This window comes from Balearica regulorum, chromosome 5 (assembly GCF_011004875.1).
Source record: "Balearica regulorum gibbericeps isolate bBalReg1 chromosome 5, bBalReg1.pri, whole genome shotgun sequence".
Classification (NCBI taxonomy): Eukaryota; Metazoa; Chordata; class Aves; order Gruiformes; family Gruidae; genus Balearica; species Balearica regulorum.
In genome coordinates this window covers 58,565,565-58,591,938 of record NC_046188.1, presented here as the reverse complement: position 1 = coordinate 58,591,938, position 26,374 = coordinate 58,565,565, and the positions used below count along the sequence as shown (strand labels likewise).

The 26,374-nt window shown below is 50.3% G+C and overlaps 1 protein-coding gene across 2 annotated transcripts; it reads left to right on the top strand.

Moving 5' to 3' along the window:
* Positions 1 to 4,772: 4,772 nt before the first annotated feature.
* On the top strand, positions 4,773 to 19,832 carry NRIP3 (nuclear receptor interacting protein 3). Of its 2 annotated transcripts, none has more exons than XM_075753076.1 (7): positions 4,773 to 5,087; positions 11,597 to 11,776; positions 12,420 to 12,502; positions 15,844 to 15,983; positions 16,396 to 16,448; positions 16,548 to 16,645; positions 17,947 to 19,832. In XM_075753076.1, exons 1-7 carry the CDS (start codon positions 4,914 to 4,916, stop codon positions 17,960 to 17,962), a joined length of 744 nt encoding a protein of 247 aa, XP_075609191.1. In that variant the 5' UTR covers positions 4,773 to 4,913; the 3' UTR covers positions 17,963 to 19,832. The 2 variants fall into 2 exon arrangements, with proteins under 2 accessions (XP_075609191.1, XP_075609193.1); XM_075753078.1 differs by having other exon boundaries at positions 17,950 to 18,105.
* Positions 19,833 to 26,374: the final 6,542 nt, after the last annotated feature.

Below are 26,374 nucleotides of genomic sequence, written 5' to 3'. Positions count from 1 at the left end.
GGATTTCTCCAGCTCTATTCATAGTCTTTGTCTTCCTACAAATGATGATTAAGCAGCTCACTAAATCCTTCTGGATTTTTGTACCCAACCTTTTAGAAAAAGACTGATTTCTAGTCTCCAAGTTATTCCAGTTATTTGCCTGAGCATGCTAGAGCTGACCCTTACGTATCCTGCACTGATGGACAGAATAACTTATTTCTCTACATCAACTCTTTCTACATCAATTTTTGTGGTTTCATTTTCTCGAGCTCTTCAGTCTTTCCTCTGGAAACTGACTTTTTCTCTAAAGTTTTCTCTTTGTGCTGGGGTAAATTATTCTTTCTGGGACTCTTGTCTGCTGCTGCTTCTGTTAAATCATACTGTTCTCTCCTTTCTTCTGAGTTTTCCAGGGCATCTCTGCATCTCTTCAGGGTATGGCAACCAGTAACAAATCACTTCTTTTTGAGGAAAAATGAGACATCAAAGAGAAGAAAAAAATAAAAAACTGACCCACTTCTTGCTTTGCCTGCTGCTGCTTTCCTTTTCATAGAGAGAAGAGATGAAATTGGGGGTGTGAACGAAACTCTGCAGCTCTTCTTTCCTTACGCTGATTAAGCTGCAGGTGTGACTGGGTACTAAGCCAGTACAAATTGGCTGTAAATGGGGGTATAAAATTTACATCCCTTTACATCATGTGTAAAGCAGATTGTGTTTGCAGCAGGACCTGTGTTGCTTTGCCTTCTGTGTAGCGTAGCTAATAAACTCCGGAGCACTGGGTGTCCTCTCCCCTCGCTCCAAGGGTGCTTGTGCTGCTGGTCGGTGCTGCCTTCCCTGTCACCAGCTGTGATGGCAAAGGGCGTGTTGGAAAGGCTGGGGAGAGCAGCATTTCCCTCTGTTTTCTCTTTTCAGTGGGTTTGGAAACTGAGGACAAAAGCACCCCTGTCCTCGGCTTTGCAGGGCTAACAGGTGCCCTGGGCGCAGGGCAGAGCCCGCTTCAAACGTGCAGCAGCTTTGCTGCTCCAACATGTGCCGGCAGCAACGGGCATCTCTGCGTTCTGGCAGAGGCAGCCTGTCCTGGAGGGAAGGGGCAGTCCCCCCGGGCTGGAGGGCTTTTCTCCATCGCAGCCTTGCAAAGCCTTTTTGACCTCAGCCTTGACGTTATACTGTGCAGAGGAACGCGTGTGCTGCTCTGAAGTCAGGAAGGAGCAAGAAAGGTGGGTTTGTTCCTCAGGGCTTTTCTCAAGTGAGGGGCAGTGGTCATGCGCAGACCTGCCTCCAGTGACCGGATGGGAATTTTCCTGAAAAGTGCCCCTACTTAGACACACTGCATGGGGGGAGGGATGGGGCACACGACCGATACCCCTGGCTAATCTGTCACAAACAAATGACCAACTCAGAAGTTAACCACTGGGTTCAAAGTATCCTAACGGAGCCCCTGTTTCAGTGTGGATCCTGAGCGATCTGAGCGGATGACTTACTGCTCCTCCCACTTTCCTCTTTCGCAGGATTAGAAATCAAGAGGGGAATTAGGGCCTTTATCTCATTTATTACTCTTGAGCACCGGGCAGATTTTCTTCTGATCCGTTGGCGTAAGGTGCATTTATAACATACAGCAGAAGCAAAATTGTAGGGTTCAGACAAAATGCCTGTTTGCTGAATGAAAACGCAGGCTGCAGTCTCGGAGCTGTACGTAGTGTGACGGGGGCTTTTCATGCTCCCCCTGCTCTTGCAGCTTTGCTCCTCTTGCCATAAGCCGGAGCTGACTGGGCATTTGCTAGTATGCCAGGCAGTGTGCCACTCCTCTGTGGAGTTTTTACATTAAAAATTGTCTTCTGGTTTCAATGGCAGTCCTTTTGCTTTCTTCTATGCCTCCTTGCCTTTGGGAGAGTGCAGATGTAGTCATATGTCTTTATTTAATCAGCTGGGTAAGTGCCAAATAGCTCCCAAGGTGAAAAATAAGGTGCTTTTATCCTCCTGGGCATGTTGGCTGTAGTGGAACAATGCTCCTGTCGTGTAATGAGCTGAGTCAGTGCGGGGAGGAAAAATTACATCCCCCCATCAGACTGTCAGCCTTGTTATCCTTCTGCACACCGACACGTTCACCGAGCTCGGTCAGGGTGGCTCCTGTGTAATGGCCTTGATGTGAGGCTGTGAAATAATGAGTTTGGGTTTTATTGGATTCTGCACTCTCATCTGATCAGGTTCCCCCCTCCCACCCCCACCCCCTTTCTCCCAGGTCATGAGGAGGGGCTGAACTTATACAGCCTGGCCATGGCTGCAGAGCTCAGATGTATAGGTTTACCCTCTGTGCGTTGCTGCTGTGGCATCACCGCAGCAGCGGGCATCAGCCCCGCTCAGCGTCAGCACCATTCCCCGTGCGAGGAGCCAGGGCTGCGGGGTGCCGGTGGTGCGGGCACTGCAAAGGGGCTGCTCTCGGCCTTCAGCGCCCTCGCTTCAACTAAGCTTTACATTTAAAATATGCAGAGATAAAGAGATAGATGGTTGGTTCTGCGGCGCTGGGGCTGGCCCCGTTGCACGGGTGACGGCGAGAGGGCAGGGCTGGCTGCAGCTCACGGCTGCTGGGGGCCGGATCCTGCCTGGCCCCTTCCCTGCTCAGGGCTTCCAGCAGCCCGTGGGGCAGGGAGGATGGAGAGGCTGTGGTGCTGCAGTTTAAAGCGACTCTGCCTGCCTGGCGTTTTTATTGCTTTCATTTCTTTTTATTTCAATATATCTCAGTTGCTGCAAGGGGAATGTCTTTCCCTGGCTGCTTTCAGGGAAACTCTTCTTTTTCCTCTCTTTCCCCCATGTTACTTTGGGTCTCTTCCTGAAGTATTTTTCCGTGAGTGGGGGCTGCATTGGTGGGGAGAGCAAAGTGGGGTCAGCACCCCAGCTCCCGCCTGTGCTGGTTTTGGCTGGGATAGAGTTAGTTTTCTTCACAGTAGCTGGTGTGGGGCTGTGTTTTGGATTTGTGCTGAAAACAGTGTTGATAACACAGGGATGTTTTTGATATTGCTGAGCAGTGCTTACACAGAGCCAAGGCCTTTTCTGCCTCTCACACCACCCCACCAGTGAGCAGGCTGGGAGTGCACAAGGAGTTGGGAGGGGACACAGCCGGGACAGCTGACCCCAACTGACCAAAGGGATATTCCACACCATATGATGTCATGCTCAGCAAATAAAGCTGGGGGAAGATAAAGGAGGGGAGGGGGACACATTTGGAATGATTTGTCTTCCCAAGTGACTGTTGTGCGTGATGGAGCCCTGCTTTCCTGAGACGGCTGAACACCTGCCTGCCCATGGGAAGTGGTGAATGAATGCCTTCTTTTGCTTGTGTGCGCGGCTTTTTCTTTACCTATTAAACTGTTTTTATCTCAACCCACGAGTTTTCGCACTTTTACCCTTCCAATTCTCTCCCGCATCCCCTTGGCAGGGGGAAGAAGCGAGCGGCTGCGTGGTGCTTAGCTGCCGGCTGGGGTTAAACCACAACACTCCTGAAGATTGGGAGTGCCCTGAAGTCAGGCTTGGCATAAATCCTGGGCTAAGCTCTGCTTTTCTTGTGCTTTATCTAGTGCATCAAAGGTCCCTGTTAGTTATACAAGAACCAAACCCACCTGGGGTGTTTCTGGATCCATACTGTCCGTCTGAGGCAAAGCTGCATTTTTCCTGCACCTATTCCTTGCAACAAATTACTTGGACAGTGGAAGGTTCAGGTGAGTCCCTGCTGCCCCAGCTGGTGAAAGATTGTGCACCCTTCTGGGGGAAGAAAGGAAAAAAAAAGTGTTTCTTTCTGATGAGAGATGATACATCACTTAAAAACACACTGTTGCAGTGAAAGAAACCCATGTGTGCTGTGAGTCCTGTTAAGAAAATCCCTCTCCCTAACTCTTTTATCTATCAGTCTTTATAGTATGAGAGTGTATTAAATTTGTTAATGTGTATTAGTTCACGTTATACACTGTAATGTGATGAGGTAGTGCAATTTTACTGGAGACTTTGGTATTGTTCATGCTTAAGTAAAACAAGCTAAAGGACTGCCCGGCCCCAGAAATAAGGACTTGGCTTCTTGGATGCTTAGAGCTGCCCGTGAAGGAGAAAGGATACCGCTGGACAGTCAGGATAACCCCAGCATCCTCACCCTCCAACGTGGCTTTGAAACCCTCCCAAGCATCATCTGGCATCAGAGATAAGTAACTATAGCACGACTGACTCCAGCAACACCTGGATCAATAGACAGGCAGCAAGAATGCTGCAAAACTATAGTTGCTTTGCAGAGTTTTACTCTGATTAGTCATGAGTGGTGTGGATGCTAGTGATTAGTCAAATCATGCTGTACCTGAACGTTTGACAGGTATAGGAAACCTGTGTAAACCCACATTTGGGGGTGCATCACCCCAGCCCTGTGGGGTAGCCGCATCCAGGACCGCGTGGGTGCTGGGCAGCCGTCACCTGCTGTGACGCTTCAGACTCCCTATCCAGGCCAAAAAAACCTGTCCCTGCAGAGGCTGGCTGGGAGGTGTGCTGGCTTCAAGGGCTGTCTGCAACTCTCAAGGCTCCCCCGGCAGCCTCACAGGCAGAAAAGAGAGAGCCGGAGCACCCTCCGGTGCTCCGGCTCTCTCTTTTCTGCCCGTGAGGCTGCCGGGGGAGCTTTGAGAGCCCTCGGATGCCTGCGGCTAATCCCGTTTTCAGAAGAGGCAGCAAGGAGGAACAGCGCCGATTTATTCCCTTAGACTGAGCCTGAGCTCACCCGCTGTTGTTTGTGCAACATATTGCGATGTGCCCAACCCCTCCTGCACTCGGCGGCGCCGGTTGGAGTACCTGACGGTCTCCAAACGTCACCGAGCTCCGGTTATAAAGCGCAGGCGATAGAGCATCTCCCCGGCACCGTCTCTCTGAGAAGCGCATCTTCGAGAAGCGAGCCATAGGCGGGCGGAAAGATGTTTTATTCGGGTATCCTGACAGAGCCGAGTAGAAAAGAAGTGGAGATAAGGGAAGCGGCATCTCTCCGCCAGCAGAGGAGGATGAAGCAGGCGGTTCAGTTTATTCACAAGGATTCAGCAGATCTCCTCCCTCTGGATGGGCTGAAGAAGCTGGGGACTTCAAAAGATACTGTAAGGCTTTATTGTGTTTACTGGAAGGAGGCTTAAGAAGCTGGTAGGGCAGTGTCTATTTTTTTTTTTTTTTTCCTTTCATGCCATTTTTCTGTTAGGAGGAGAAGTTGGTTGCTTGTGGAAATTGATTTTAAAAAATCAGGCTTTTGTGTGTAAAAGGAAGGGAGTAGAAATAGTTATCACCAGGGTCGTTTTTTGCTAGTAGGTGCTTTCGGATGCCTGGCACACATGGATCTAAAAGCTTTTAATTTTTCTTTTACATTTACATGAAAATGGGATGCTGGTTTCAGTACAAAAATCCTCTCTGAATCAGAGTAAATCAAAATGGCTTCATATAATACATACACATATACACACATATGTTTGTCTGTGATGTGGGTATACACACAACATATAATCATAAAAGATTTAGTAAAGTGCAGTCACCAGTACTTCAGAATATAAACCTGCCAAGATTACGCTTTGATAAAGGCTCGTGTGGGTTTTTTTAAAATAAAGATACATAATTCTAGGTTTTAAATATTTACGTCTGCAATGATCCATGTGATCCTGTAGCTGACATACAATATTCTTCTTCATGTCCAGGGGCTGGAGAGTGTTTCTAAAAACTAGAATATACTACACTATATAATACTGTAATCATATGCACAAATGATTGAGTTTTCTCTAATGGGAGATGATACTTCAATGTAATATCAAAAGTTCTGATGTAAGGAGCAAAATTTAGAAAATATATCCTACTGAGGAAATCTCCTTTACGTTTTTTTGCCCAATTGTTGCAAAATTCTTGCACCTTGTAACAAATAATATTTGCTTTTTTCAATGCTTGTTACAGGTTCATTGAAAAAAGTGAATCTTTTTGTTTTTAGTGGGGCGGTTTTGTTCCGTCACAGCCTTCCTGCTCAGCTGGGTTAGGCTCGGCTCTGGCTGGCTGAGAGAAGTGGAATGAGTTGGCTGTTCTCTGCAGTGCACAGGGAGGTGATTTTTTGACATCCCAAACATTTTGCAGTTGTAGGGGGAGCTTTCCTGATCACCATGGAATGGCAGCTCTCCATTGGGGAGCTACAAAGTGTGTTGCAGAGCGTGATGGTGGTGGTATTACCATTATCTGCAGAGCCCAATTAGCTAGTACTGTTAATAGAGATATTATTATTATCTGCAGTGTCGTGGCTCAGCGACCCGCAGTCTGTGGGGCTGAGACCCTGATGCTCTGCCCAGACGAGAGAGGCAACAGGTAGCCGGAGCCAGGGGCACCAAGCACTGAAGTCCTTGTCCCCGCAGCAGGGAGGACCAGGTTTGGCCCTGCACGAAGGGCAGAGCCACGGGGCTCCTCGCCACGGCCCTGGTCACAGGAATGTCACCTGAGCTTTCCTCCCTGTTCCTCTGCCCGCGCTGGCTGAGCTGTGGCTGCAGCATCACCCCTGCTGCACCCACAGCCCCTGCGAGGAGGGGGTATGGGGAGTCCCCAAAGCGACAGCACTGGCACGTGCTCAGGCCCGTTCCAGCAGCCCCAGAGAAGGTGCCCTGAATTTCAGAGCTGTTGCAGTGGGTCGTGTTGCAGTGAAGCAATGCTGCCAGCACCGCCATGCTCACACCGCAGGTGGCCGGGACAGCAGTGAGCATGGTGGCTTCGAGAGAAACCACTGTGTCTCCCGGTGCCGTGGCTGCCTGGATGTCACAAGACTTGTCCCCAGGACGAGTGGGAGATCATGCATCTCTGAGACTGGAGAAGAACTAAGAGCCTCCAAAATGTGGGACCCCACCTTGGCATGGCCCCAAACTGAGAGGTCCAGGTCCAGAGGGGTTGAGCTGTGTGGTCAGGAGGCCCAGGGCATTTGCTTTTCTTGTGAAGAACTGCACACCTCCTGACGAAGCAGCACGTTTTCGAGTCTAAAGCTACATGACAGCTGTGGTGACATGGGTGGAAGGGCTTTTGACGTGACTGGTGTTATTAATGCAGGGTTTCGGAGGCGGGGGGGGTGTCCAGCGGCCTCAGCAGGAGGAGAGAGGATGCAACAGCTCCCCAGAGACGGGGACAGGTGGTGAGGACAGACCCTGCCCGTCAGGGTGACAGCTGGCAGTGACCACTCCGATTTTGGGGAGAAATCTCCTTCCTTTTGGCCACAGTGCAGGGGGTGCTGTGCACAGCGAGGCGGCAGCAGTTTGCGGGTGTGCAGGCGTCCCCCAGCTTGTGCACCATTACACGGCTCCTGAAGCATCTCTCCTGGTGATGCCCCGTATAGGTGGGTTTGATAAACACTTGTTGTAATTATCTATGTTAAGTCTCCAATATTTTTTCAGTGTATTATTCCAGGTTGGACTGAACTCTTTTAGCTCCTCGCTCCCTTTATATATTCCACTTTGTTTGCCTAGTATAAGATCAGACAGAGCAGAATTGGTTTTGTTGCCTCGCTATTAGCCTCCTCCCTAAAGCTTAGAAAATTGGCACGAGAGAGTCGTTAGCTGGAATTTAGGCTTCCTGACACTGTAACCGTGACCCCCTGCCTGACCTGGGCTGGGCATGCTGCCTTTTGGCAGCCCCTCCTCGTGCTCTGACGCTTCGCCCTTGCCCCGAGAGCCACCGGACCAGTTTGGAGGGGCTTTGCTTGAAACAGTCCCTCATCACTTTACAAGTTATAGATAGTAACAAACAAACAGCATTTCCACCTCCCAAAATGCCCTCAGAGCCTCCCCCGGGTGCCCGGGTCCTCAGCACAGCTCCGGGCACCCCGGTGGCCCCGTCCCCTGCTCCTGTAGCTGGTGCAACATTGCAGTTAATTGCAGTGCACTCAGTTTTCCCCGCTTTCCCCCTGTGTGCTCCCCAGAGTTTGTTGTGTCTTGGTTAAAATGCAAAAAACGTTGATGTTACGTGCACTGTCTTGGTCAGAGACCTGGCCGCTGCTCGGGTACCTAGGGGTGCAGGAGGGCAGGGGGCATCTCTTGTCCCACCTCATCCCCCTGCAAGAGGTGGGCAGCACATGAGCACAAGCTGCTGCTAGAAGAGGTGAATTTGGATGATGGATGGGAAGAAGAGAGAAATAGGTTATTCCTTGGGACAAGCTCCGTTGGTGTGTTAAAACTCCTTTTTTCTACTGTCTAGGTACAGAAGAGAGGGCAAAGCTTCTGAGATGGGCTTGGGGAGGGGAGGAGCTGGCATCTTCCCTGGCTTTCTTCTCCACCTGATTGAAACTGTTGTTGACGGATCTTTTTATCCCCAGATCTAGAAGCCAAAATAGTAGGAAACCTGCCAGAGCGATAGATACTGCAAGCTGCAGTGATGCACTTGCTTATGAACGAGAGAGGAACAAAACTGGACAGAATTACTTGTGGGTTTGACAGACAGTGGTAAATAGGTTCAGCTGGTGTCTCCACTTCTTTTAGGTTTCTACTGTGACTTTTTTAGGGGATTATAGGTTTTTGCAAAGTCTCAGGGATGGAAAGGGAGATACGAAAAAAATCCTGGTTTGTATTTATATTGTGCCGAACAATACTAGGAAATAACTTTTTTTTTTTGCACTTACACAATGGTATGTAACATTTTATTTTTTTATAAAACTTTCAACAGTTGTGTGCAATGTATAGAAAGACAGTACCAGATAATCCAAGTTACTTCAAACACCGGTCCTGGCTGTATAGCCGGCCCACGCTGGAGGGAGAACACGGCTGCCTTCCCCATCGCTGTCACGCTGTCCTCCCCTCCCTCCCTCCCAGCCGTGGTCTGCTTGCAGTTTTCCAGCAAAACGTGCATTTGCAAATGTCCCCTGGCACATTATCTGTTTACCAAGTACGTATCCATCACTTGAGTCATCTCTGTGACTAACATCCCTCACTCTGTTGCACACGAGAGTCAAGGGAAATACAAGTTAAAGAAAACTAATTAATAGCCTGAGACAGGATGGTGCTGCAGGGAACCTTTCCACTCCCTCTTGCTAGATAATTTCTGTTTTGGAGCACAACGTAAGCAGCATTTGTTCCCCCGAAGACAGGATTTTGCTGCGGCTTTCAGAAGAGCAAGTGCCAACAAAAGACGGTCCCGTTCGTGGTGGTAACTCATGTTCACTGAATGCTGGGTTTTTTCCTTTTGGTGATGGATCTCATATAGGATTCATAAAACCAAGGCCTGAGAAAACCCACCTATGTAACTGGTTAATGATCCATAGGAGAACGTGTAGTAAAAAAAATTAGGTTTAAATCAAGGGTAGCTGACAGTTAAAATAGCAGTGATGAGTGTGCTGGTGACATGTTCTTCTCCAGCCTGTTCTTTCAAAAGCATTTGGCAGTGTGATTGAGGCCAGGCAGATCAGAAGAGTGCCCAGACTGTCCTGGATGATGCCATTCAGAAATTTCTCCTGGTCCTAACTAAGTGGGGCTGGGCACGAGGAGGTAACCTCTGTGTGACAGGTTGTCTTCTGGCCAGCCGGGAGCTTCACCCATCTACTTCTCCAGTCCCCTATCCCCTCATTTGTGGGGTTTTTTTTTGATGATGCGAAGAATTAGTCCTCCAGATGTGTGCCTGAGTTGCAGGCAAACATAAAGGGTGAGAGGGACGTGCCATCCACTGCCAGCAAACCCTGGCTTGCGTTTTTCCTCGGATGAGGAGCCTCGGAGGAGATCAGCGTGCTGACTGTGCACCTACGGCTTCTGCCTCGTGTAAGGGAGCCCTCACTGCCAAACTGATTTGCTCGTCCCTCGACACAGGGTCCATAACTAGTGGAGCCAGTCTGCCTGCCTTTAATCCAGTGAAGTAATACTGGTTTCTGCTGTTCAGTCTCACTGGGAAGGCAGTGCTCACCAGAGCAGTGCCGGAGCTTCCTTATTTTTTGTGCGTGAAGGAGACAGCGCAACGTCAGCTCTGATCTCTCCCCGTCGCTGGGAGTGTGGCTATGTTATCATCTTCACACAGGACACGCTCTCTAGTGAGCTGGTCGGACATAGCACCTGCAGCCGAAAATGGTCATGAAATTTTATTTCCTTTCAAGTCGCAGGTTGTAAGCAGCAGTAAGAACAGTGAAAAGTGGGGGGGGAAAAGGTGATTACGTGTCCCAGTGACCACTGGTGTTGGCTGCATCTACCCGATCTCATCAGCCAGGTCTGGTTTAGCCGCCCATGTTACGCCTACAGCAGGACCTGAAGCACTAACGGGGTTGCAGTTATTTTAGGACGATGCCAAGTTGCATTAGCCTTGTGTAAGTGCTGTTATCTAACATGCCACACATTATTTTAAAGACGAGGTGCTGCACATGAGGGTGCGCGCTGGCTAACTCCGGGAACCATGGCCTGAGGTTTTCAAAATTATCCTGATCCCATTGAAATTCCCTCGGGATAAGGAGGCTTGCTGGTTTAGATGTCTCTGCAGACACAGAGGCATATTTAATGTGAATGCAAAAATTCAGGAATAAGGCAGTAAGAAAGTCTCACTGTGGAAAAATTAAAATCGGAAGGAAAGGGCAGTAAAGGAGGGGGAGATTAGCCGGGCAGAGAAATGAGCAGATAATCAAGCAGAGTCATTTCACCTCCAGCAGAGTAGGTGCATCCATCCATGATGAACATTAAACATAAAAAGGCTTTTGGGAAAGCAGTTGGAGGAGATTTTGAGAGGCAACATGCTTCTTGCAGAGCAAATGGAAATGACAGAGAAAGAGAGAAGCCACCATACGAAGCATTGGGGGTTCCTGGGAGAATACCTACCTATCCCAGCCAATCTTACCCCTTCACCTCCTCTCCTAAATACAAACGTGGAGGGAAGAGAGATGCAGAGCAATTTGAGACCAAATTCTGATCTAAAGGCCAGACCAGGTCTGACAATACACACCATCTGTAGCTCTCTCCTTGCAGTCGTGCCTTGTTCACTCGCACCTCTATAAGAGCCAACACACAGACACCCAGATGAGCTTCTTAAATTCTAGGTCAATTCACGCAAAGAGTGTCGCCACAGGTGGAGGCTGGACACAGGTATTTTGTAGGCCAGCAATGCCCGTGCTCAACGAAAGCATCTGTGTGCATTCACTAAGTCCGTACGCCTTTTTCATACTTAGGTGGTGCAGGTAATTGGGAAGGTAATTACCTCTTAACTTGTCACATCACTGCAGAATTCCTGATATCTTTATCAACAGATCAAGGCAATTATGGCTGAAATAACAACTTGGAAAAGCTTGACCTGTTTCGATTCTTACATGAAATCAAATCTTGAACTTGAATATGGAAAAAGGAAGGCATCCCTCCAAATTCTGGTTAATGTATTGGCAAGGGAATAATCCTTTCAAAATAAAGTCATTCTCTTTAGTGAAAGCCAGGTAAGCCAGGGTTGGCAGGACAGCAAATAGATGTAGACTAGGAAGAGTACATGTAGTCTGGGAATCAGGGAGAATGAGACTTCAGGGCATCCCTCCCGCGAGAGCAGCGCTGGCCCACGGGCACCGCAGGAGCATGCCGGCAGGCTGGCGATGCAGGTCACTTTGTGGCTTCCCTCTGACTTCACCCTGCTCTTCTGTGTGTGTTTTTTCTTAAAGCAACCACATAATATCCTGCAGAGGCGCCTGATGGAGACAAATTTATCAAAACTACGAAGCAGCCGTGGCAGCTGGACTCCAAAGAGCGATATCTCAGCACAGACCGACAAGCTGAATCAGAGCAAACTGGGCAGCTCAGGGAAAACGGAGGATGAGGAGCTCATAGTGGTGAGCTGCCAGGTAATAGTCTCTCTCCAGCCTCCTGGGTTTCCCCCCCCCCCAAAAAAAAATTTATTTTTGACAGCTTTCAGCCGTGCTTTTGTTTTCCACGTTTCCCACTTTGGGTTGCAGCCCACTGGGGCTGTCACAGCTGTGGGGATGCTCTCCCTCTGCAGCTCGGGGCTGCTGTGGCATAGATGCCCATCCGTGTGGAGTAATTATCCATGGTGAATCCCTGTGCTCACAGCCTATTTGGTTTCCTCAAGTGCCATCCTTCTTTTCTTTCCCCGAGAGTAATTTCACATTTCTCCTCCTTACCTCCACGCTCGTCTGGATTTCCCGCTCTCCGCAGTATCCCCTCCTGCCTGGGGCTGCCCCTTCTGCTCTCTGCGGGGGCAAATGCTGCCGGGAAGGGCTGGGGACCCAACACCACGTTGTTTAGTAGCACTACCTTATTCAAAAAGCAGTCCAAAAGCCAACTCTTGACTTGGGCAGACGAGGGGATACCCTGCGGGCACTGAGCTTGGGGTGGAGTGGGAATGGGCTGGGGCGAGGAGGTGTTGGCGTTTCGGCAGGGAGCAGAGTGTGCAGAGCAGAGACCCCAGGCACCCTGCGCTTATTCTGCATCCCACACGTTGTCTCCTGTCTCTGCTTGGTCTTACAGTGTGCGGGGAAGGAGCTGAAGGCCGTGGTGGACACCGGCTCGCAGCACAACCTCATGTCATCTGCCTGCCTGGACAGGCTAGGGTAAATATCTACCTGGAGTTCTGTTCTGTGGGAACTTGCGGCGCCTGGCAGCGCAGGCAGCGCTCCCGGGGCTGGGGCTTTGCTCACGCCAGTGATAGCCGATCTGGAAGAAAGCACCTTGGGCTGTGCCCGGGCAAGCCCCTGAGCCTCCTGTTACGACCAAATCGGGGCTTACCGAGTCTGAAATGTCCTTGCAGGGAGCTGAAATAGAAAGGAGCTTGTGCAAACCTCTCCACCTCTGAGTAAATCCCTTCAGAGGGTCGGATGCGTTCGTATGTTTTCAGCGCCTGCCCATTTGTCATTGGGTGCCTTGTTGAAACCCCACCTGGCCACCCGCGTCCCCGGGGCAGGTGTGGGGCCGGGACAGCCAGCCCAGCGGGTCCCCGCTGCCATGCAGGGACGTGGCTGTGCTCCCACTGGCCCCAGCAGTCATACGGCTGTGTACAAGCGTGTGCTCGAAAATAGCTGTCTGGTGCTACTCCCGGTAACAAATTTCTCCCTGTTGAAGGGAAAGGAAATGTATTTATGTAGTGTTATAGAGCTGACTGCCAGCCATTCACACCAAAACTCCTGCCGATCTCCGGGGAGGAGAATTGGGCATCAGCTCACAGGGTATCAAGGAGGTTTTGGCACTTTGTTCCCATGGAGTCATTGCTTTTTGTCACTGACTTGCAGTGACTACGCAAAAACCAATTGCAGTTGCTCCCTGGGCACTAGTGCATGGCCCTGAATGAATGGTGCCTGTTTTCTGTCCAGACGGTAATTACCTCTTTGCACAACAGTGTTTGGCGGCTGGAAGGTGGCTGCACTTTCTACAAACTTGTCACAAACTGTGGAGATACTCAGTCTAGTTTATGGATGATAATGGTGCACATGGAGGGGTTTCATCCTGCAAGATGCTGTACTGGCTGTTCGACACGACACGTCCAAGTTGCACAGTGACGCTCTGTGAGAGTTCGTCTGCTCTCTGTGTTACTCGCATGCGTTCTGTGTAGTTTTCGCAGCACCGTCTGCTTCAGCAGTCCTGCTTTTCAAAGAGCGCTTAAGCGATAAGTTAGAGCCAGTTTCTGCTCGGAGGTTATGGGGGATTCGCTCCTGGCCACCAGCCAGGCCACTGCAGTGAAAAGGTTCACGTCCCTCCCCAGTGTTACTCACGAGCAATGAGAGAGCTTTGGTTCCTGCTAGGTGGGACCCTGCAGACACCGAGGTGTGCAGGAGCCACGTTGCACGTGCAGGCAGACAGCGCGGCCAGAGCGACACCCTGTCCTGCGTGCGCTGCCAGCGGAGGCATGCAGCAGGCAGGGCTGCGTTGCAGGCGGCTTCCTGCAGCTCCTTTGCTGTTTGCATTTGCGAGGACAGAAGCTAAAGTCAGATTAACAAAGCGGGCTAAAATCAGGGCTTCGATGCTGGGCTCGCTCTGCTGTCGCTGTGGTAGGTCCTGTGCAACAACAGGCACCGCTCCAGGACGGTTTACTTCAAAGCAGTCCAGCATGTGTGGCAATGATAAAACACGAGTTTTGTTTAAATTCAGCCCTGGAAAGCAGCAGGGAAGAGGCGTGCTATGTGATTTTGCTCTTGTCCCTCCCAGGACAGGAGGGGCCCTGCATTGTGCTTTGCTGGGTGCTGCTGCCTGCAGTTGAGGCTCAGCGGCTCTGGGGACGGGCCCTGCTGCTGAGGGCTTGGGGGGCTCAGTGCCTAAAAGCAGCACGTGTGCGCTTCAGGCACAGGCTCAATTCCTCCCTTCTTTTTTTTTAAAATCTTTTTGCATCTTGTGGTGGTGTCGTTTGAGCTCTTCCCCTCGCCTCTGAGGAAAGCAGCGGGGTTAGCTCGCAGGCTGCTGCAGCGTAAGGAATGCCCCTCGGAGGTGCGGGAGCAGCTGTTAGGTGAGCGGCTCTGGTCACTGCACGCTGCTGGGCACTTTCTGCTTTCAAACCCAGCTCCAAGATGTGTCGCTACATCACACATCAGTGGTCGTCCTCACCTTGCTGCAGTTCCCTGGCTGGCGTTCAGCCACACATTGCTCACGTGCTGTCTGTCCGTCTGTCTTTGGGTCAGTCTCAGCTGCAATGAAGCGCTTCCCTGAAGGTGGTTTTACTCTGTGTGTCACCTCCTCCCCGTGGCCTCTCTGCAGCCTGGTTATGCCTACGAAAACCTTCTGGGTCAGCAGGTGCCGGAGTAAGGAGCCATCTCCAGCTGTATCTCAGATTTGGTCAGGTCCTCGCTCCAGCATCGTGGCCCGTGCCCTGCGACGGGGACAAGTTGGGGGGAATCAGAGACAGCAGCCAAAGACCGACTGCATGTCTTCCCTTGAGTGGACAGAGAAGCCACTGGAAGTGGCTGCACCCAAAAAAAAGCCACTCCAACCTCTCTCAGGCTAGCGTAAAGCTAGCTCAGGGCCAAGGAGCTCATAAATTTCTCGATACGTTCCCACTGCTTTTGAAGGGCAGACCCTAAGGGAAGCCCGGAGGGGGTCCGGCTCCTCTCTGCTGCCTCTCCTGGTCCCTGTACCTGTGCTAAACAGTGTGCGCAATCCCCACCACAGCCCCGGGGCCTCTGCCTCTGAGGAGGGCTGTCCCCGCCAGCACGGACAGACAGACAGACACACGCACTGCTGCAATGCAGCTCAGCAGAAAGGTACCTCAAATAGCCGAAAACTGATCCAGCTTTTATCCGAGGGAGAGATCAGTGCCTCAGACTGCCTTTCCATTAGATTCTCATTCAGTTTAACAGAGAAACTGAACAGTTAATCAGCGTAGTCATGCTAGTTCATGGGGCGTAGATAGAAGAAATGACTGTACCTGAGATTTTCCTGACACCCTTTTTTCTCCTTGTCTCGGGCTGAATGTGTCTGATCTGTCCCCCTTTCCTCTGAGGCAACCCAGCCGCAGCCCCCACTGCCAAGCGTGGACTGGGCACGCTGCCCCAGCTGCGAGGTGTTGGGGACGTGGTGTCAGCGGCTCCGCTGGTGCAAGCTGGAGTGGAGCATCCCTTCCTTACACCCACACTGCATTAGAAGCAATTTTAGATCAGCAGCTTCCCCAAGTCTTGAGGAGATGTAGAAAAAAAGATTCCTCAGGTAAAAAGCAAAATCCAGTAAGGAGCTCTGCTTGGGGCAAGGGCTGACGTCATGGGTCGTGCTATGGTCTGACGTGGGTGTGGGCTGCTGGCCATGCGCAGAGCATCCCAGAAAACCTGCCAAGAAAGCAGCTTTCCAATAACGGCATGGTAGTACCATCACACTAAGAGCACTTCAGGTGTAAGTACCCTCCAAACGCTGTTTGCTCCTTGCCAGAGCAGCTGAACCGCGGCCGTTTCACGTCAGAAGTGTTTTCAATGCGCAGGTTAAAGGAGCATCTCAAAGCACTCCCTGGCGAAGATGAGATGGTTTCATTGCTGTACAAGGTGAGGGCGATCGGCCAGATCGAGTGCCTCGCCCTCACCGTGGGAGCGATCCCCGTGGAGTGTGCTGCCCTCGTAGTGGGTGAGTGTGCGTGCGTGTGTGTGCGCGTGCTCCTCTGGTCCTCCAGCTACGACCTGGGGCTCTGCTCCCTCTTACCCCACGGGGGAAAAATGAACCTTCAGAAACATGTTAAAGTTCAAATAGAAATACTGCTCTTCTGCAGCAGAAGTCCCTCTTTGGCCCTTCGGAGGAAGGGAGGGAGGCTGTATTCAGCACAGCTGATGCTCTGCCTTGCCAATGGAGCGACCACCATGTCTCCCTGCAGGCGCATCCGCCTGCCCTCGTTTTCTCGTGTCCCCTCTGGAGTAACTCCGTCCCTTTATAAATGGGGTTTTATTTAGCAGAGCAGCCATGAAGGAAGGATGGAGTGAGTTTTACAAAGAGCAGGGGAGATAATTTTGAATGTATAAATCTGAATGTCCCTATTTTTCAGAAGACAATGAGAAACCCTTCTCCTTCGGGCTGCAGACGCTGAAATCTCTGAAGGTAGGAGTTTTCCAGCAGGGCTTTTACCCATGCTGAGGGAGCTGGGGCCACCGTGAATTACAGTTTTCCCTCTTACCTAAAGGCATTTATTCTCTACAGTGTGTCATAAACATGGAGAAGCAACATCTCGTTCTGGGGAAGACGGACAGGGAAGAAATCCCATTTGCGGGCAGTGGCAGCGTCGTGGTGGAAGAGCAGTAAGTTGGGGGCCCAGCTCACCTCCCCACCAGACCCTTGCTGCAGGCGAGCGAGAGCTCACCAGCACAAATTGTTTTCATCAGCTGATTGAGTTTTGAAACACAGTCCCTGTCTTTTTCAGCAGCCTTTTTCAGCTTTTGCTGCTTTTTTCCCATGAAGCGTTGTACAGCAAAGTGGGTGTCTGCAAAGACACGTACAGGGAAATGCCTTAGGAAAGGTACTTTTTGGAGGTCACTAGGAAGACTCCTTGAGCGGTGCTTTGAGAGTGTTCCCAAACAAATCTTCTGGAAAATATTTATGAAGCAAGACAAGAAAGCCCACATGGCTGTTTTGCAAAGTGCAGGAGAGAGAGATCCTGCCTGGAGATAATGGCATCGCCCTGACTGCCCTCCTGCCAGCTGCTGCTGATGTCCCAAGACTTTTTCAGCCTTATTTCCCCATAGAAACTATAGAAAGAGAAATCTGTGCTCTCCACTCTGGTACACCCTAAATGTGTGTAACTTGTGACGGCTGATCTGCAGGCAGGCAGGGCAATCCCCCTCCTTCCAGGTGCTGTGTGGGGCTTCTCCTCGCTGAGCACCATGGAACAGAGTCGTATCACTGGCTCCTGCCTGTGACTTCGGAAACCAGCGAGCACCGGGTGCCCGAGAGGGGGATTTACACTTGCTTGCCTCTGCGGCTGTGCAGGCAGTGCTCGTGGTCGCTCAGCAATGAGTGCTGCGGACGCAGCCATCTAAAACCATTTGCTCACCGCATAAGAAAGCATCTTTGGCGAACGATGTAGGGCAGCACCTTCTTTAGCTGCCTGTCGTGACCAGCCACGGCCATTTTGAACATCCTGCAGCTCCCGTGCTGCTTGAGCCTGCTGTGCTGGGCACCACCGAGCTCGAGGAGCCTGGGCGGGAGCGGGTGGGAAGGAGCAGACCTTCCTCAGCTAGCTGTATTTTATGCTCCTTGGGCAGTATGCGAGGGATGGATACACTAGTGCGGGGAGTCGGGACGGGAGCGCACGTGCACCCGCTGTGTGCCCAGGACAGCCGCCGGCCATGGGTGCCACCGGCGCGGGAACCCAGGGAACACCTGGTACAGCACCGCAGGGAGACCATGCCGCAGCACAAAACCACGGGACGTTTTCCCTGTCTCCTTTGAAAGAGGGATGCGAGAGGCATGGTGTGGTTCTGTCACCACTGCAGTGATGAATTATTTCTTGGTACTGCATTTAGGCCAAATTTTAATGCTGCTTTTTTCTTCTTCACGAAAAACGCCTGTTTTATTGAATGTCATTTCCTTCTTGTTTCAGCAGTTCAGAGGCATAAAGAGAAATTGAACCACTGTCCCCACACAAGAGCCTGACATCAAAGAAATCCTGTGCAGCTGTTCCAGATGAAACAGCAGCGTGCTGCTTTGAAAACATTTATACTAGGCTATGGCTTGAGTAGAGCTAAATGAAATCCTGTTCAGTAGCCAGTAATTTAGAGATATTGTCATGTCTATCTATGGGTTTTGAGAAACAAACGTGTGCTTATTTTCTGGACTTTTCTATATAGTGTCCTCTTTATTACGAACAGTTGGGAAAACCTTATAAATTTCTTGTGATGAGAAAAATACTTTTTATAGTGGCCTCGTATGAGTAATTGTATTTAGCTGTGATTAGAGGCTATCAGGATGAAATTTTTATTAATGATTTTTCCAGGGGCTAAGCATTTATATTCACTTAATTGATATTGCCACATTCAAATGGCCATTACCAGGAAGTTACTCAGAGTAAAATAAAAATGCTAATACCACCTAGGAATTATAGCTTATCCTGTTAGCATAGTATTGTTGCCATGTAATTAGGGATGCAACTGCTGGCTTGATGAGAAAGAGCAATTACAGAATTATTCATGGGTTACAGGCTTCTCTGCAGTGGTGTGGCAGAAGCACAGAAAGGGGGTTTGGGAGGGCTCCCGGGGTGATCTCCCGCAGCCCCTGGCTCGCCGTGGGGTCAGCACCGTCACAGGGCAGCCCGTCGTGGCCCTGCCTCACCCGGGCTCCAAACCCCTGAGGAGGGATCCTCCAGGCAGGTCTCGGCTGCCTTCCTAGCAGGAATAGTCAGGAAAATTAATCATCATATTGAGCCAAAAAGCAACAAACGAGCACAAAAGTATGTTGTCCAGAAAGCAGCAGATACAGAGCAGCATTGGTATATCAGGAACCAAACGGCCCCAATGCGCCCTCAGTTCTCCCCTGCCGCCAGGACCGGTGCCTCCGCCTGCCCGCCCGGCACCCAGCCTGAAGCACCAGCAGCACCCAGGCTGCATCCCGGTGTGGGTTATCAGCTCCACTTGGACTTTAATGATGCTGCCAGAAACGCCATATTTTTTATACCTATTTACAAGCCTCCTGGGATCTTAAATACAACAGTAACCTTGATCACCCTGCGGGCAGGTGGGAGTTCTCACACGGGGCCAGCTGCGTGCTGCAGGAGCGGGAGCGCTGCTCTGGCCACTCTTGCTTAGCAAAAGCCCTTCGGCCTCGGGCAGGCGCAGCTGGGCTGCGGGGTCTCCCACAGGGATCTGTGTGGCCGCTCGTGCGCTTAAGCCTCCCCGCAGACATTAAATGCACCCGCTCGCCCAGGCATCCCGCCGTGCTTAGCATCAGCCGCAAGCATCGATGTCGCTGGCATTCCCACTTGGGAAATCTCTCCATAGTCCTGGGCGAGGACCAGTAGCTCTTGTCACCTCGTGGCCATCGGCTCAGGCCCAGAGCCTGTCCTGTGAGCCAGGCTCCTGCCAGCTTTGGCCAGTCTGTGCCCAGTAACGCCATCTCACGCCTGCCATGGCATCTAAGCTGGCGATTTATCTCCTTTAGTGGGTTTGAACCTCTTTTCAATATTGGGTATGACTAGCAAATCGGAACTATCTGTATTTTGAGGTATTTTCTATTTTGGTGATAAGTTTCAGTGCTTTCTCTACATACAGTATTTTATATAACACAGCTATATATATATTATATATATTTACAGGGTTGGGCTGCCCAGGGCAGTTCCACTGATGTGTTGTAGAAATATTTCACTAAATATGAAATATATTTGATTATTTTATATGCTATGAGTTTGGTATTTTGGTACTTCTTTCTTTCTGTGCTTATTACTGTGCTAAATGTCAAATTACATCTAAATAAAATTAAATTGTTATTGCTGTTTATCTGCCTGTACCCCGGATATGCTGGTTATTTGTTTCCAGTGCACTTCTCTACTGAGAACAGGAGTCCGTTTCAGTCTTTAGCCTCCCCAGTGCTTTTGTGATTGTGTCCGGAATTGCTATCGGACCATACGGAGAGCGGCAGTGAAGGCGTGCTAACCGGGCAGGCTAAATGGCACGTGGCACTTGTGGTAAAATGCCAGCATTTGAAAAGCCAGCCTTTTGTTGCCATGCATCTCTGTCCCAAGGGCGGCGTGGGATCCAGCTTGTGCTGCTTCGAGTTTTACCCTTTGGAAAGCTGGGTTTGTTTCTGCCGCGCTTGGCTAGCTCGCTGGGGCAATGCCAGCCAGTGCAGGGAATGTGAAGACTTTATCAACTTGATGAAACTAGGAAAGAAAGCGATCAAAACAAAAGACAGGTAAATCATGTGTCCAATAGTTATGTGACTACAAAGAGAAGAGCAAAAGCCTGAGATCAAAAGTTTTGAATTTGGATTTAGGGGCTTGCTGTCTTTGCCAAGGTAGGCTTTAGGCTGCTTCAGTAGTAGCTGGTCTCTTACTGATGAGAAATTATCCTTTTACCAGCTCAAAGCCCCACAGTACAAGCCTTTGGTGGAGCAGCAACACTCCAAGCCCAGTAAAAGTGGCTCTCCTCAGCGCTGGGCTGCCTTTCTCCAAGTGCGGAAAGAAACCAGACCAGCAATAAAGTGGAGAAAAAAATCAGGAGGATAAACATACAGGCAAAAATAACTTCTCGTGCTTCCTGGAGCTGCTACGGGTTTCTAGATTTACTCAGACTATTTCTGACGCTAGAGAGCAGAGTCCTAGCACACGCAAATGAAAAATCAATGGGCAAAATTTTGTCCCTTCAGCGCAGAGAAGTATTAGCCCTGGTGCCAGTGACCTTTCAGAGGTAGCTCCCGTGAGCAAGACGCTCTATAAGACAGGACAGCTGCTACAGGAGACAGGCGGTTGCCTCAGTCCAGGGGAATTACAGACTATGGGAAGTAACTTCAGACCCCTGTATCTACACAAAGGCTTGCATGGCCACAGAGGTAAAGGGTAAAGCGGCTGAGTGTTGCAGATGAGCTCAGCAAGTCCTGGGTGCTTGCTCCTGCTCACCTCCAGCACAGACGTGTGCCTACGCACCTCTGGTAACTTCTCCCCGACACAGGTTTGCAGCTAGCCTGGGCACGGCCCCACAACCGAGGGACCTGCTGCCTTCGTGGGTGGCCAGCAGCAGGGAAGAGGGCAATGCCTGAAATGATCTGGGACGAGAAGGACTCAGGAGATAAAAAGGCAGCTGCCAGTGGATGTTATGAGAGGCCCCTGGGGTGGTGGAGGGTTATGTTGAATAATTTATGCCCCAGCTGGTGAATGCTGTCATACTGCAAACAAATATCTCACAGGTGAGGACAAGTACAACCCCCTGCCAAGCAGCCTCAGGGAAAGTGAACCAGCAGCGCTTTGGCCACAGGGCTCCCCAGCACTACTGCTTGTGCTCATGTACTCAGCAAAGTGTGGTGGGAGAAAACACCTTCACCCCCTCCAATGTCTTGTCTTCATTTTGGTCATGCCTTAAGCGGAGATGAAGCATGTAAAGAGGAAGGTGTTAACAGGAGCCATAGCAGGTCCATCGCTGTGCTTCAAAAGCTGGTGGAACATGCAGGATCTTGATGCTTGGGCTCCTGCAATTAAGATGGCCCATGTGATTAAGACATCAACGCTCACTGAAAATTTCAGAGATCTGGACAGCTGGTGGAGAATGGCTGTCAGGCTCCCAATTCATGTCTATATTTCATGGTAAGTGATGCACCTGGGGCCATGCAGGCAGGCAGAAGCAGAGGAGGAGCACCCTGGGGTGCGGAGTGGGGCTCTCCCTGTGATCCCACTACCTTCCTCTCCACATCAGTCTAAGCAGCTCCAGAGCCAGCTGTCCAGTTTAACTCTTCCTGGGCTGGCCCCTCTGCAGCAGCGCTTGCTGCTGATCCAAGTGGAAATTCAGAGGATGTTGCCAGGAGTTGCCCTGCAGCAACATTATTCACATGCATTTTTGTATCCTGCTGAGATCCACCAATGTTTTTTCATCGCCTCTCCCAGCAGAACAGCTGATTAGATGAGACCCACTGGAGCATCTCTCCACAGCAGGGTAATCTGTCATCTAATAGTTCTCCAGGGAGGTCCTTTTTATGGGCTTCTTCTATTACTGTTTTGCTGATGAGAATGTGATGCTCAACATGTTGTGAAAACAAATCTGATTTGTATGTCTCAGAAGCAAATAACTAGATGACTTCTTTTGATATAAACATACATTTTACGGCTGTACATTGCTTGGTTTATTTTATGGGGCAAACATCAGTTGAAGTCTGTGTTGCTTTATCACCTGCTCACTTAATGGATGGAGCTGAGGTATTGTGTTTCCATCAATTGAAAGTCTGCTCCTTTTCATAAGCTGAGTTTTCTCTTTTTTTCCCTTTTTCACGGGCTGTGCGCTGCTGGGACTAGCTCAGTCGTGTGCTGGTCTCCTCCTCCTCTCTTAACAACCACATCGCTGACGAAAGGCTACAGACTCTGAAGGTGACACTGTAGGTATCAGTGACGTTTCACTAGAGATGGCATTGCTGAAAAGGCGGTTGATTTAATGAATTCGTTACTAGAGTGGTGCTGCCACCACTTCCCCAGGATGAGACTTCATCACTCTCAAAGTGGGTGTGAAGACAGTCAACAACCTAAAAATACCAGGAGTTAAGGAATAACAGGAAGCCACGACAGTGGGAGAACTAGCTGGGGGGATGCTGCAGGGACTTTCTCTCCTTTTTTTGAATGCGGCAGGATCGATGCCTGGGGCTCATGAGAGCGCGATTGGCACGCTGGCTGCCCCCCACCGTGAGACGTGGTTGGACTCTCTGGAAAAGCATCTCAGCTCGCAAAAGGAAAGAGGCGTAAAGCTACGTGCTCATTAAATGTAAAATCGCCCTGTATCCTAGAAACAGGTGGTGTATCTGCAGAAGGTGGGGAGCTCCTAACGTCACTTCAGCCCTCTGTATCTCACCTCTGCCGTCCACGTGTCCCCCACCCCGGGCAGTGGCAGAGCTGATTTTCTGCTCACCTCCTTTCACCTCTCTTTCTCAAAGACCAGGAAAAATAACCTCGTCCCTGCAGTGGACATGCAAACACTGCTACTGCAGGTGAGGAAACCACTACCGCCCCGAGGTGCCTTCAGGGGTTTCACTGCCTGTGGGGCTGGCACAGCCTGCACTGGCCCCATGCCCTGCCTGCACCGTGGTGTCCGGCAGCGCCGCACTGCTGGTTGTGCCCGGCTTGGCCAGGCTGGCCCGTGCTGCAGCCGCGGGGACCATGATGGGGTGCAGTGGGCTGCAGCTGCAGCGTCCCTGTGCGCTTGCTGGGCAGCAGCCCCACGGGTGACATTGGGGGGGGCGGAAACCCGGTGCCCTAGCTTAGTGGCAGAAGAAAGGCAGCGGTTGCTCCTCCCAAGGGATGAAGCACTAAGAGGGCTGCCAGGAAGGCTGGGGCAAGACACCTGGAGCCAGCCAGCTAAAAACTCTCTCTGCTGTAAGGAAATGGCAGGCAGGGCTAAATACCACCATTAGCTGCAACCCTGTGGTGCACAGCTGGCCACCATGTTTTCCAGGCATTGCCAGCTGGGGAGCATCTCAATGGCAGTGTTGAAAAACACTGCTTAAGGCAAAGAGCAATATTAAGACCTATGTCCTCAATGAGGAAAACAATATATTTTAAATGTTGTTATAAACCGCAGTCCTCTGTTCCTCCACAAACAGATCAGATGAAGCAAGGCAAGTGATCAGGCACTCGATGGCTGCAAAACACACTGAGTCATGGAGAACAAGGGCAAACAGGTGCCATCTGAGAAACTCTGCAACACCAGACGGCACCGGCTACTAATTTGAAAGAAAAACGTAATTGGGGGTGAATCATTGGTCTTCCCTGGATCACAAATCCAAAAAACACTTCAAAATCCCTGGGTGGAAGACAAAGTCCAGCATGAGTGCATTGCAGCCCAGTGAGATGGTTTTATCTGGGCCAGTAGAGATCAGGACACATTACAAATGATGAGGATTTTGTCACTAGCCTTTCCAGGTGCTGGCAGAAGGAGAAAACCCATAATTGGGCAAAACATGACTTGGAGCTGGCATAATAGGGAAACTGGGTCTCAACAGTGCAGGCATCTGAGAATCCAGCAAAGTGGGTCTGCTGTGAGTGGTGCCTTGGGAAGGGCTGTTTGGCCTAGAGAGGAAATCTGTGGATTTTAAACTCCTTCTACTCACAGAGAATTCCTTTGCTGAAAGCATCGTGATGCTTCTTGGTTTAGGCTTCAATGACATTTTTCGGTTTGACTTTTCAGGCTAACAGAAGGGGAAAATGGGCTCTTGTTCCTCCAGAAGGAGATGTCAGTGTATTTTTAAAAACAAATTATGTATGAGGGCTAATTAACTTGGCATTTACAGCTTAACATTCTCCTAGATAAATTTCCTCCAACTGAGACCACATTTGGTTGCAAGGAAGCTTCTGCCTAGCATCTCTTTCCTCCTGCTGCTTCATATGCTGTGATATTAAGGTCATGAGCCATCTTCCAATGTCCTGTTTGGTGCCTTCCAATAGTGAATAAAGCGAAGATCTCAGGTTTGGTTTAGCTGTGAAGGCTGAGACATCTCTCAGTGGGGCTCCTTATGGTCCTGGTCAATGTTTTAACAGCTAGAAGGAACCTAGTGGGACAGGCTTCTAGAGGAGCTTCCTACAGAGCAATGATTTAAACAGTGCAGACGCTGTTGTTTCTGCTCACTGTGGAGAAGAGCTCTGAAAAGGTCATACTAATGAGGGGAAGGACACTATGCAGGCGAGGAATTTAACTGCTCCTCTTGTGCTAAGGCTTTGCCAAATAATTTGCTCTGAGCATTCTGCGGTTATGGTTAGCAGGCTTGGGGTGATGGGCAGCCCAGATGCACGGGCAGGATGGGGCAAGCAAAAAACCTCTTGTCCTTGCTGCTGCAGGCCCTCAGGCCCTTGCCATGGTGGGCAGGACGTGCTCATCAGCAACCTGTCCCACCACAGGCGCTCCAAAATCCTGTTTGCTTGTGCTGTACATATGCTTCAGGGCTCCGTGGCACAGTGGGGCAGCACTGGCTCACCTCAGCAGGGAGGCGCAGCTGAGGAGAGAAAGCCTAAGCCCGTTGCCACAAGGGGTGGTGACTTTGTTGACATTATTTGGGCGTCATTTAACTCTCAGCAAAGTCCTCCCTCTCCTGCCAAGATCATTTTCCACCCCAGGGAGCATCCCCTGCCCTCAGGAGATCATCCGACAGTGCGCTACTGGGAATTCGTGTATTATCTAAGTAGTTATCGTAAAGAAGAGAAAATGGGCTCGCCTGTACCTATCCAGAGAGCAACTGAGCACAGTGGCAGCCGAAAAAACCCTGCTTGGACAAACCACTAACGTAATGAATCACCATAGTCTGTACGAAGGGTGAGTTAATAGGATGCTCTCATTCAAAAATTCTATTAGAAGATGCTGATGGCAATGAGCCTGCATCAGTTGCTCTCCCCACTTCCGTTCTCTGCTGTCCCAAATTGAGTTAAGGTGATCCAGATGCACCTCTTATTGCTTTAGGAGAAAAATATGGCTTATTTTTTCCTGAGGGTCACAGGTAACTAATGCCATATGGGCCAGGCACAGCAAAGGTAAAGCCCCATCCTCAGCGGTGTGAATCACCACGGTGGCAGTGAGATCAGTGGGCTTTCCCCAGGGCCCAGCTTTGGGAGAGAAAGTCTCCGGACTCTGTTCGACAGGATGAAGGGATAAAATGCACCAACCATAAGATTGGTTTGTGGGAGGGCTGCAGGTCTGCACGACTACATGCTCACGCACAAATGGAAACCTTGAACTGCTTTCACTCTTTTAGATTTTCTTCTCTTCATTTTTAAGCCTGAATTGACAGATCTTCAACTGACAAGGTCAGTTATTCACTTTCCCCACTATTCCCACAACACCAAACTATAAACATAAGTGGTGGTGGGTAAACAAACAAACGAACCCAAAAGACACATACACAAAAAAACCCAACCAAAACATTCAGTTGTTGTAAAGCTCCGAAGCTCTCATCAGGGCTCTTGTACGTTAAACACAATACAAACAGAATGGACTCAGTGTCCAGCTTTTGAGGCTGCTGAGTTAAAAATAGGGCAACTTGGCTCATGAAGAAGACAGGCAGGATGGCAAAATGAAGGCCATGAGGTTTTAGTAGAAATAACCAGGTGCTAAAATAATCTATGAGACTGGTGTTAATAACCAAGTCTCCCCACAGCTCTCCTGGAATATGCTGCCTACCCAAGAGTCCACCACAGTTGCATTTAGGTGGGTGTAGGAGAAGCCTACGGAGCATTGCTCAGAGTGGGCTGCCTCCTGGGAAGTCTCACTCTATAGGAAGAAAAGCAAGGCCTATTTAGTAGAATCACCTGCATATATTTATTGACCTCCCCAGAGAGCATGGCTGCTTGGCACCACTAA

Coding starts and splice junctions, on each gene's coding strand:
- NRIP3 (XM_075753076.1), top strand. CDS start 4,914: ATGTTTTATTCGGGTATCCTGACAGAGCCGAGTAGAAAAGAAGTGGAG. Junction 11,777..12,419: donor TCATAGTGGTGAGCTGCCAG/GTAATAGTCTCT, acceptor TTGGTCTTACAG/TGTGCGGGGAAGGAGCTGAA. Junction 16,449..16,547: donor AGACGCTGAAATCTCTGAAG/GTAGGAGTTTTC, acceptor TATTCTCTACAG/TGTGTCATAAACATGGAGAA.